General features: G+C 35.9%; 1 protein-coding gene across 1 annotated transcript in view; it reads right to left on the reverse strand.

Moving 5' to 3' along the window:
* Nucleotides 1-12,002, reverse strand: part of Dock10 (dedicator of cytokinesis 10) — a 194,541-nt gene that overhangs the window by 26,997 nt on the left and 155,542 nt on the right. Inside the window, exons 34-41 of the mRNA XM_077799593.1 lie at nucleotides 7,858-7,969; nucleotides 6,997-7,091; nucleotides 6,789-6,903; nucleotides 6,624-6,690; nucleotides 6,359-6,406; nucleotides 5,700-5,801; nucleotides 3,611-3,735; nucleotides 2,611-2,723 (exon numbers count right to left, since the gene is read on the reverse strand). Of these exons, the coding sequence (XP_077655719.1) occupies nucleotides 2,611-2,723; nucleotides 3,611-3,735; nucleotides 5,700-5,801; nucleotides 6,359-6,406; nucleotides 6,624-6,690; nucleotides 6,789-6,903; nucleotides 6,997-7,091; nucleotides 7,858-7,969 (777 nt within the window). The remainder of the gene's footprint in view (nucleotides 1-2,610; nucleotides 2,724-3,610; nucleotides 3,736-5,699; nucleotides 5,802-6,358; nucleotides 6,407-6,623; nucleotides 6,691-6,788; nucleotides 6,904-6,996; nucleotides 7,092-7,857; nucleotides 7,970-12,002) is intronic.

Here is a 12,002-nt window from a genome sequence, read left to right on the forward strand (position 1 = left end):
TTGGGCAACCACTGATCTGCTGTTTCTATTCTGTGCATTTTCTAAAATTTTATATAAATTGAACAATATAGTATATACCCTTTTTTGGTTTGACTTCTTAAACTTAATCCACGTTGCGTCCTGTAGTGGTAGTTTCTTGTTTTTACTGCTTTTTATCAGAGTAGTCTGTTGTATAAATAGAAATTCATCTAGCTGTTGATATATAATTGGGTCTTTTACCCTACACAAAACTCAAAGTGAATCAAAGACCTAAGAATTAGTCAGAAAGTTTGCAACTGCTAGAAGAAATCATAGGCTCAACCTTCCAACATATTGGTGCAAGCACCCACTTCCTTAATAAGATCCCTGAAGCTCAAGAAATAAAGTCAAGAATCAAGAAGTGGGATGATGTCAAATTAGAAAAAGCTTCGACACAGCAAAGAAAACAAGAACAGGAAGAGAGAACCTATAGAAGGGAGAAAATCTTGCCTGTTATTCCTTATACAGGGCATTAATATCCAGACTATATAAAGAACTCAAAAAACTTAATATACATATACAAAATAACTGAATCAGCAAATGGGCAAAAGAACTAAAGAGACATTCTCAAAAGAAGAAATACAAATGGCCAACACATATATGGAAAAATATTCTACAACCCTAGCAATGAGGGGAATGCAAATCAAAATTACGTTGAGATTTCATCTCACTCCAGTTAGAAAGGCAATCATCAAGAATACAAATAATAATAAATGTTGGCTAGGATGTGGGGAAAAAGGTACACTTGTACATTGTTGCTGGGACTAAGAATTAGTACAACCACTTTGGAAGCAGGATGGAGATTTGAAAAGGCTAGGAATGGAATCACTATATGACCTAGCTATCCTACTCCTTGGTACCAATCCAAAAGAACTAAAATCAGCTTACTACAGTGACACAGCCACATCAATGTTTGTAGCAGCTCAAGTCACAATAACTAAGCTATGGAACTGACCTAGATGCCCTTCAACAGATGCATGGATAAAGAAAATATGGCACATATCCATAATGAAGTCTTACTCAGCCATAAAGAAGAATGGAATTTTGGCATGTGCTGGTAAATGGACAGAAATGAGAACATCATGATAAGGGACATAAATAAGCCAGACTCAGAAAGTCAAGGGTGTAATCTTTTCTCTTATATGTGGAAGCCAGAGTGAAAAGAGAAAAGAAAAAAAATGGTAGGGGATCCTGTGAAAATAGAAGGGAGATCAGTACAATAGAAGAAGGAGAGGGAGGAGGGACTGGAAAAGGGAGGAACTGTGAAATGAAATTGACCAAATTATGCTACGTACATACATGAATATCCCACTGTGAATTCCATCTTTATGTATATTTATAAAGCACCAATTTAAAAAGCGACAATTAAGTAGAAGTAAGACCAGTAAAATAGAGGAAGGGGAGGTAGGTGGAGAAAGAAAGCGGAAGCAGTGGGGACTGAAATGGAGCAAATTATATTCCATGAATGTCAAAATGAACCCCACTATTAAGTATGATTATAATGCACTAATAAAAATGTTCAAAATGGGCTGAGGCTGTAGCTCAGTGGCAGAGCACCTGCCTAGCATGCATGAGGCACTAGGGTTGATCCTTAGCACCACATAAAAATAAAAACAAATAAAATAAAGGCACTTTGTCCATCTCTAAATACAAAAATATTGTAAAAAAGGACACTTTAAAAATAAAGCTATTGTGTGCTGGGTGCAGTGGTGCACACCTATAATCCTAGTGGCTCAGGAGGCTGAGGCAGGAGGATCACAAGTTCAAAGCTACCCTCAGCACCTCAGGTGAGGTGCTAAGCAACTCACTGAGACTCTGTCTCTAAATAAAATACAAAACAGGCTGGGGATGTGGCTCAGTGGTTGAGTGGCCCTGAGTTCAATCCCCAGTACCCCTGTCCCCACCTCCAAAAAGCTTCTATGTTTATCTGTATACAAATCTTGGTGTAGACTTATGATTTTATTTATCCTGGTAATTCAGGAGGAGTATCTGGCATTAGAAAAGCTGGTCACATGAAAGGTATATGATTAACTTTACAAAACCACTACATTGGTTTTCAAAGTGTCTTTACCATTTGCATTCCCACAATCAGTGAACGACAGTTTCTCTACATCTTTGTCAAAACCTGACAAGGTCAGTCTTTTTAACTTTAGCAATTTAAATAGGTATATAGTAATTTCATTGCATCAAAGATGAACAAATGGCAAATAAGAAGACAAAATATGCTCAAAATTAGTAAGTCTTTTTTTAAAATCTAGTTATAAATTTAATACAAAGTATCATTTGTCTATCCCATTTCCGTTGAAAAAGTAGATAAAGTGCCATTCTCATTTAGCCTAGACTACCTAAAAGCAAACTAAGAGAAACTAGAAAGAAAGACTGTTATTGGACAAAAGTCTGGATCACAAGCCAGCATTGAGTAGCATGTGATAAAATCTGGATTTCATAGTTAATATGCTTTCCTCTCGCATGTAAATTGATTCATGTAAGGTCAATTGATTTCATAAATCATCCCCAAAACACGTCCTTGACCTTGAATGACTTCTCTACCTCCCGTTTAATTATTCTGCAGAAAATGCTGTGCGTGTTCACCTGATGTACGTGCGTGAAGAGGGACAGCAGGTCGAGGATAGTGAGACAGACCTCTGTAGCCACGTTGGCTTCTGTGTCCACGTGGTGCACGATGTCTATTTCATTGGAGTTGCCTACAAAATAAAACCACATATGGAGGTCTAAAACAATTCTTTGTATCTAATGAAGGATTTTCTTCCATTACAATGCACCCAGTGTTTATTGGTATCTTGATTAATAATTTATTAAATGAAAGTGCTTTTGTTTGTTCATTTTCTTTAATGGCTGAATTAGGAAACAGCAGATGGAGGTTTTAGTTTTTGTGCCCTTTGCATATGTAAGCTGTAGGGTTTCCATCCTTTCTTAGTTCTTTTCTATCGATTCAGCTCCTGACAGGGTCATATTTCTTTGGTAATCAGGCTGTTTTAAGGTTTATGCTTTTGGGCTGACAGATCCACTATTAAGTATGGTCTCAGGGGACAGTCTGCACAAATAGCCCCCTCAGAAAGGCACACAGTGTATTCACAGGTTAAGATTAAGACATACAGCTTGACAAAAGCAATGGTTGGTGCATGCCCATAATCACTACCGTTTATGTGCCACAAAACACCAGGCTGTTTCTTTCTCACTGACATTGGAGTGTGTGCATCTCTGGGTTCAAGATATCATATCTCTTGCTCTATACATGGACAATGTCATCCTCTTCTTCCAGAATCTTCAGTAACAATCTGGTTGAGAGAGGTCCTGCAACCCTCAAAATACCCAAAGTCACTTGTTTCTGGGAAACCTGCCCTGAGCATATCATGTTAAGAGTTTCACTTTCTCCTTTCTTTCCCATAATGGCACTACATTTTTAAAACCATTCCTGGTGCTTCTTTTCTCCATGTAAAATTTCCAAGGGTGCCACAGATCTTAAAGTGTGGAATCCCTGGCACAACAACATCCCTTCCATTTCTCAAACATTATCATTCCAGAGAACAGTCAGTAACCATCTTGTTCCTATCACTTCTGGTTTACTTACTGGACATGGTGTTGTCTAACATCTGTAAGAGTTTAGGGTTAGAAAGTGCATTTTTGCCTCGAATTATAGGTAAAGTTTGTGATCTGTGCTGCTTATGTCCTTCATGACCAGAGTTGGTGTGCATCCTGAAAAGGAAATGAGAAAGTGGTTAATATTGAGTGGGGATGTTCCATCCAAATATTCCAGATTGAGTCAAATATATAAAAAGAAGTCTTTTTATTAAAAAAATATTAATTAAAAGCCACATGATGAATGTGACTTCTAAATAATTTTGGAGAAATTTATTTAATTCAAAACAGTATTTAGAATGATAATGCATAGAATAACAGATGCTCAAGTCTGTTCAAGCACATTCCTTGTTATTTTGTAAAAATCGTGGGATTCCATGAATGTTGAGTTGGCTACTGGTTGATAAGGAAGGCATAGTGGTGGGCATTAGAAGCCACAATACTATGTATCTCAGAATCATTGCATTGTTTTTAAAGAAGTGTAAAATCTCCTCCAAAACCCTTGTGTTCCTCTGTTTTTATATTTGGAAATTCCTCATGACTTATCATCTGCTGGTTCACATCCAGAGGTCGGGGGGAAGGAGCTGATATGTGTCCATTGTGGGGGAGGTAGACATCTGAGGGTCCTCTGTGCTTGAAGGGGTAACAGTGGTCTACAGTGCTATTCCTCCACTGCCCCAGGACACTTCCAAATGGAAAAATCAGGTGGTGTTTTTGTGGAATTAGGGACACCTCCTGCTTATGACTGTATGATTTGGCCAAAGAATAAGCTAATAATGCTTGGGATGTTTGCGGTCACATAAGCTACTCATAAACACTTATATGAGAGAAGCAGACAATGGCAGATGTCCTTAAAACCTACAAAAGAGGCTATGGTTTTCTCTGTCACATTCTTCAAGGCTATTTGATTCTGGCTAAATCAAAGGGTCTGGATGGCTCAAGGTTCAGGAGACCTAACTCTGGCTTTCAGGAGCCCAGGAAACCTGAGTTGTTCCCGAATCTACAAGGAATAATTTGTTCTGTGCTATATGGCTTGAACCTTCATGACTGTTTTCCTCCAGGTCTTGAGTCTACTTTATTCTGAACTTGTAAAGGAGAAGTCCTGGTTTCCAGATAAGGGGCAGCAGGGGGTGGGCTCTGTCCAGCTATTTCAGAAGGAGACTGAAATCTAGCCCATCAAACATCTATAGATTTGCAGCAGCCTCAAGTGGATTACTATTTTTATTAAGCCTGGAAAGCAATTTTTTTTTTTTTTACTGTTCTATCAACATTTGCAAACACACCCATTACATTTTTAAAATTTACTTTCTCACCAGAGGGCAATTGAAGGGTCCCCCTGGAGGGAGGCAGAATTTATTCTATGATTTATTGACTATCTACCAGTCTCACATTTCCTTCTAATACTTTCTAAAATATTCATATTATATATTATTATGCCACCTCTGGGAAAAACAAATCAAACTGGGGAAATTTTAGGAAGCAATTCTTATTTATTAGACCTAGAGGAGCTCTAAGGTAGAATTTCAGGGCAAATGTCTCCTATCAGGTATGCTAATGAAGGGTGACTGCAGGTCCTATATGCCAGAAAAAATCTGTCTAATGACTAGGAAGTCTAAGGGGAGTTAATAGGTTCTGAATACTTTCTTATTAGCTTTGACCCTTTAAAAAACAACACTGGTTTTCATAACATTGCTAGAATATTATAATTGCTGAAAAGAAAAGGAAGACATGATCTCAAATTTTGCTTTGTCACTAGGAGATTAACAAGTGTTAAAAGAAGCACTCATTGGAATTGTGTGTATCTTTCAGGTCCAATTAAACTGAAATTCTCATTAAAGCTCATTCTATTCAAGGCATTGTGCTCTCAGTGCACACAAATAAGGCATAATCCTTAGCTCTTTGATTGTATAAGCTAGTGGGCCAGATAAGGTGCTTCTTTATATAAATATACAGAGGAACTTACAGATCTGCATTTGGCCTGAAATATACAGATGTGTGTATCCACACCTCTCATAGGCTTTCATCCACAAATCTACACAGATATACACACGTGAGTAATTTTAATACCAATGTGATGTTACCATTGTGACAAGAGCCCTGAAGTCTGGCAGGAAGGATTGGATCCTTTGAGGGTTCCATTGTTCTGGGTGGATTGCACAAATTTAAATGCAGCAGCAATTTTTCTGCAAGAAAAACTGGAGTTTTAATAATGGCTCAACTTTTATAACTTATATAAAAACATGATGACAACTGACAAAGTGATTACTAACAAAATTTGATATGCTTTGAACTAGTGGAAAGTAAAATTTGAGTTTCTTCTGGAAATAGGAAACTGGGGTGCCGTGGATATTTTTTTGACACTCATGAGAAAATGACAACAGCCATAAGCTATTTCAGATTAATTTTTGTTTTTAGTTTATTGGAACTATTTTCCTAAATAGGTATTTTCTAAATTTTACTATGTAATTATAGATTAATTAGTTCAGAAGATACGTGAAATAAAGTATCTACTGATAAATGTGTGGTTTCATGCTTTTCTCCTTAGAAAACTTTATTCTTGGATGTACTATGAAGAAAGGGAAATCTTCAAACTTGTATGTCTGTTGTGAAGTTAGCCTAACATCCTTATTTGCATTTTATAATTTCTAACATATATTTATAAGTGTAACCTGGCATGTTAATATATGTCATAATGCTTTTTCAAAAACCACATTAACCTGATGGGGTTTAAAATCATTACCTTATTATATTGCGTTTTCCAAGGTATCTGAAATTTTGAAGACAAACACTGGAAAGAAAAGTTGCATTCTCATTATTCACACTCTTTTTATCTATACCTAACTGTTCATCTTAGTATACTGAAATAAAAATCTTACATTTTCTCTAAATATTCTTTGTAGTATTATTGATAGACAATTTACCATAAAAGTTCTTGGAATAAAGGGTGGGATGGTGAGCTATTTTGAAAGTTCTAGAAGTGTTATCTAATGAACTCGAAAACTTACTCCAAGATGCTGAAGAAGTCAGACACCTCTGGACTGGGTGCTCTCTGCCAATAGGCAATCAGAGTCTCTAGAGGGGAAAGTGCATAGTGTGAAGCTCTTTGCAATAAAAGTTTTCTTTCTTTTTCTTTTTTTTTTTTAAACTTAATTTGAAAGAGTTCTCTTTACCATCTGAAATTGTTTTCATGATGTGAAGAAAGCACATAAGGAGACTCCGGGTTTCCGCTTGATCTAACTTGTCAAATCGAAGAGTGGACCCAATCAAAGACAAGGGTCTTGGAATCTAGGAGTAAAAGAACCAATAAGGATGGAGCACGGGGAAGCCACCTCTGCCTCACAGTTATGGTGGCTGGGAAGTCAGGGAGGGGAGCCGTACCTTTTCACAGTTGTCCGTCTTCTCACTGCTCTTCTCCGCGGTGCTTGGGTTGGAGTCGAGACTTGCTAAGGATGCTCTGGAATCAGCGTGGTTTACTGTAGAAATAGCTATTGATGAAAATGCTGTAAACATAAGCCACAGCACACGTATGGGAATGAGATGGATGGGTACAAAAAGACAAAGATTAAAAAAGAAAAGAAAAAGTAAAAGCAAAAAAACCCCCCCAAACAAAAACAAAGAACCAAACCACGCTGAGTGCTGAGGTGGCTGCTGTGTTGGGAAACAGAGTCTGGATTGGCATTAAAGATATGGAACATTTTAATTCTTATTAAAATGGTTATTGAGAAAAATTTGAACCATTATAAATGGAAAGAAATAAAAGAAGGCTTGTTCTTTTGATCTCTTAAAATGCTTTTTAAAGAAATATAGCTCGCGTTTTAAAAATGTTTTAGTAAAAGCTCATAAAGAGAATTTGGGGAAAGGAGCTTTCAACTTTTGACAGTTTATGAAAAATTTAAAATGACATTTCCAAGATAGTTCTTAAAAATAATCTTTGAAGTTGAAGAGCTATTATATTTTAAAAGGGTCTGCAATAAAAACTTAAAGAATTTCCAGAATGAAGTAATTTGATAACAACTGATCAGATTGCTCCTTAAGCCAAGTAAAAATGAACATTTAGTAGAAGTGGAAGTCACTGAATGGTATTCAAAGAAATATGTAAAAAGGTCTTTGATTGTACAAATGCAATATACTTTGTCATAGATACAATGCACATGAATTATGGATTGGGTACAAAGCACAATGATATACAATGTAAGTGTGGATGAGTGTTAAACACAAGTGTTCTCAGGCTTCGAGTACCTGCTATGGAATTTAGAACATCTTTAGAAAACGATGTATCCACAGAGGTTGCGTGTTTCATAGATGTCTGAGTTTGAAATCCTCCATTGGTGCTCAAGTCATCTCTAGACCCCTGTTTTCAAAATGCAGAAGAGAGTAATGGCAATTGAGATATTTCCACATTGTTAACCCATATGTATCTTCTCCATTTTACTTCCAGCTAATTTTATTTAACTTGATCTTTTATGTTCTAACAAAAGTTTTCTACCAAAGTCGGCAGTGAGAATGAATATGTCAAAAGCATACTCTTAAGAGACAATTTAATTTTCTTATGTGAGTTTTTTTTTAAGTTTGGTCAAAACAATGCTTTAGATATGGACAAAATGGCTGAGTAAATATGGGTTATATTATAGATTACATGGCATTATTATTATGGGTTAATTTTCATGTAAGTAGCTATTATTAACAACTAGCTTTTTTTTTTTACCTTTATTTTTACTTATTTATATGTGGTGCTAAGAATCAAACCCAGTGCCTCATACATGCTAGGCAGGAGCTCTACCACTGTGCTATGGCCCCAGCCCACAACAACTAGCTTTTAAATAAGTATTCAAATAAGGTTGTGTTCAGTGGCTTGATGAGACTTGTGCTTTATAACAAATGTTTTTTATTGTGTAACTTAATCCTCATAAGGATAAATAAGGTATGTATTTTATCCTATTTACAAATAGGAAATGGGGGCTCAAAATAGCTGGATAACTTATGGAAGGTCACACTGATAATAACTGGTACTGCTGGGATTTGAACAAGGTTCCCTACCAAAAACTCTTCTCCAGGCCTGTGGCCATCTAAATGGGAATATCCCCCACTGTTACTGGATCCAGCAGTGTGTTAATCATCTGGACTTAACCCAGGCAGCGAGTCTCATGTGGGTGGCTGAGGAGTTGCAATAATGGTTCATTGGCACTTGGCATTCGGCATTTGGTGGTCCGTACGTGGGATGTCTGAAGCTTGGGGGTAAGTGAATTTGCTAGCTCCTGAAGGAGAGCGAAAAAATGGGTGACCATTTCAAAAAACAATGTGTTCTTGTTGTGATTTATTTTGTTTTTATTTCAAGTTGCCTGTTCTTAGAACTTTCTCAGGCAAACTGGGGAAAATGGTTAACTCAAGGTTTGAAGTTGTTTGCCTCCGAGGAAGAGAAATTGTTAGAGGAAGGAGGTACCCCAGTAAGACCAAGAACAGCTAGGGCATATGTTGATACAATACAAAAATGTAGCCCATGGCTTTTTAGAGACAAGTTATTAAGTATATCAGTGGGACCATCATGGTATCCTGTAGAAGGATTTTTCTTCAACAAGAAAGAGATGGCTAGTTCTGTTTACTATACTTGTCTAAGATCTTGGTTTTTAGAGACATCTGATTAATTTACAAAGCTAAAGTGTTAAAATATCAACCACTAAATATGAAATCAAGTACTCTTTACTTATTGAGTTCCATAGGTAATATATTTAAACATTATGTGTGTTTTCATAAATTGGTGAATGGAAAAAGGTTTAATATTGCTTTGGTCTGTGTCTTTGCTGAAACAAGGTTACTAAGAGTTAAGATTCTATCATGTGTAATTTATATACAAAGAGTATAAGAAGTTTCAGTTGGGTTTCAATTACAGTATAATAGTACCTTAAAAAACATGAAAGTATTTCATCTTATTAAAGTGGAGTAATTTTATAAGGGTTGTTTCAGAATGTGAATTTATAAAAAGCGTTAACGGTTAAAAAAGAGATATAAAAAGGTTCAAGATGTGGAAATATATTTTAATATAAAAGGTTAAAGGAAAAAGAAATGTTTCTAGATGAGATAATCTCTGTGTGGTAAAGTAAAAGTTGTCAAATGCCATTTAAAAAGATTTTGAGGAAACTAGACTTACTTTAAAAGCTTGAGAAAGGAAGAAAGAAGAAATAAGGTATTTGTACATGGCAGATTGAGACAAAGCTTCTCAATGGAGTAAAAAAGAGCCTTTGGTTGAAGGGCAGCCATGTAAACTAATATTAAGTGATTTAAACAGAATATAAGCCTTGTTTAAAAGAGTAAAGCTGTAGGTGGTGAAAAAGTACATTTAAAAGTACAGTATAGATGATAATTGAAGGCTTTAAAAGGTTAAATTGAAGGTGGTCGAGATACCTTCATGGCAGAAAAAAGATTGCTTTACTCATTAAACCAAAAAGAGGGAGATGAGATAATATTTGTGTGGTAAAGTAAAAAGTTGTAAAATGTCTAAATAAGTTGCAAAAGGCTTTAAAAGGTTAAATTGAAGGTGGTTAAGATGCCTTCATGATGGAAAAAAAACATGAAAATGGGAAGATAATAAGATAAAAGATTTAGATAAAGAAGATTAAAAATTTGAAGTGGAAAACTTCAAAAACAGAAGTACAGAAAGGTTAAAAAAAAGAGAGAAGATGTAGAAAGAAAAAAAGATATAGGAAGATAAAAAGATGTAGAAAGTCAAGAATTTTAAACCCACAAAATAGGAAACAAAAGAAAACTAGGAGAGAAAAAAGCAACTAAGGGTAACTATAAAAACCTTAGAAGAAAACTAGAAGATAGGAATAAGATAGAAAATGGTTGAAAATGTCAAGTAAAGGTATTTCAGATAGAAAATGCAGAAGGCTAAGACAACTATGGTTTATAACCACATCTAAAAATTAAAAGGACTAAAGTGATTCTAAAAACTAAGGCAGAATGCTTTTGAAAGACTTAAATTTGAAAGGATCTTAACGGGGTATATATCCCCCAAAGATAAACTTAAAATAACCCTTTTTACTCTAAACTTTCTAAATTTGGATTCATCAGGACTTAGTGCTGCGGAAAGACATATGTATCTGAAAAATGTACATAAGCCTAAGGTACTTTGGAAAGATATTCTAATAGGACAATGGAAAGTTCCTGACCCAGTGTTTGTCTGGAGTCGGGGTTCTGTTTGTGTGTTCCCACAGGGAGAACAGCAGCCAATTTGGATTCCAGAGAGGTTAACCAAAACAATTTCTACAGAAAAAGAAGATGATTTGACTGAAATTCATAACAGCTGATATCCAGAGCTCCAGCTTGGCTATACTTACCTCTGCGACAGTGATTAACCACGGTGCCTTTTTTCAATATCTATTTTATTATTGCATTTTTCCCACATCATAAAGTTCTATTTTATTTTTTGAGCTCATACAAACCTAGGTTAATGTTTTTCTGATCAGTTTTGTTTTTTGACTGTGTTTAATTATTTGACTGTCGAGTTTTTAAACATTGCAATGGAGATTTCACCTAGGTATAGCTACAAGGCCTTTACTTATTATTGTCTTATATGTTGTATGTTATGTGTGCACTGTTTTGTGTTGTATGTCTGTATGTGTGTATGTCCATATTTTTATATGAGGAGCGCTCATGAAAAAATGGATCCGAATTTTTTTTTATTCACGTGATTTAAGTGGTTTAATCTAAATTAGGTAAACAGCTGTTAATGATTGTTTTCAAAGGTGGTTAACAGATCTGTTTGCTTGCTATTGTTTTTAAAAGTGATTAACAGATCTGTTTGTTTACTTTCACTTTTCCTTTTCATTATATTTAATAATTCTGTTCAGGATAATGTCTCTTTAACATCATTGCCAGAATTCCCATCTCCATTTCAGTGCCGGTGAAGACTAAGAAAACCAAACTATAGCTTCTATGATAGCTGTCACAGTAAACTGTATAAACTGATACATCAATGAATATAACTCAACAAGTAATGCTCAATCAAGGACTTGATTTACTTTGGGAGGAAATGGACATATTGATAGACTCTTCCACTTTGAACTGCCTGCAGAACTTGCCTGGACTATATATCAGTTGCATGCATTGTGAACTATCGTCTGGTGCAGCGAATTGTGGTACTGCTGGCATATTTTTGCTGATGGTGTCACCAGTGATGCAATTTCCTTGCCAGCGCACCCCATGTTAATTGTGGTAATGCTGGCATCTTTGCGGATGGTGTCACCAGTGACGCAATTTTTCCAAAGGAGCCGTCAATTGGCTTGGTGTCGTGGCATTTCTGTGTCTTCCTCCCTTCTACTAGTGATGGTCTAAAATTTGGGGGCCAACAGAGGTGAGGCAAGAACCTCACCCCCCCACTGGCACCA

This window comes from Urocitellus parryii, chromosome 1, assembly GCF_045843805.1.
Source record: "Urocitellus parryii isolate mUroPar1 chromosome 1, mUroPar1.hap1, whole genome shotgun sequence".
Taxonomy (NCBI): domain Eukaryota; kingdom Metazoa; phylum Chordata; class Mammalia; order Rodentia; family Sciuridae; genus Urocitellus; species Urocitellus parryii.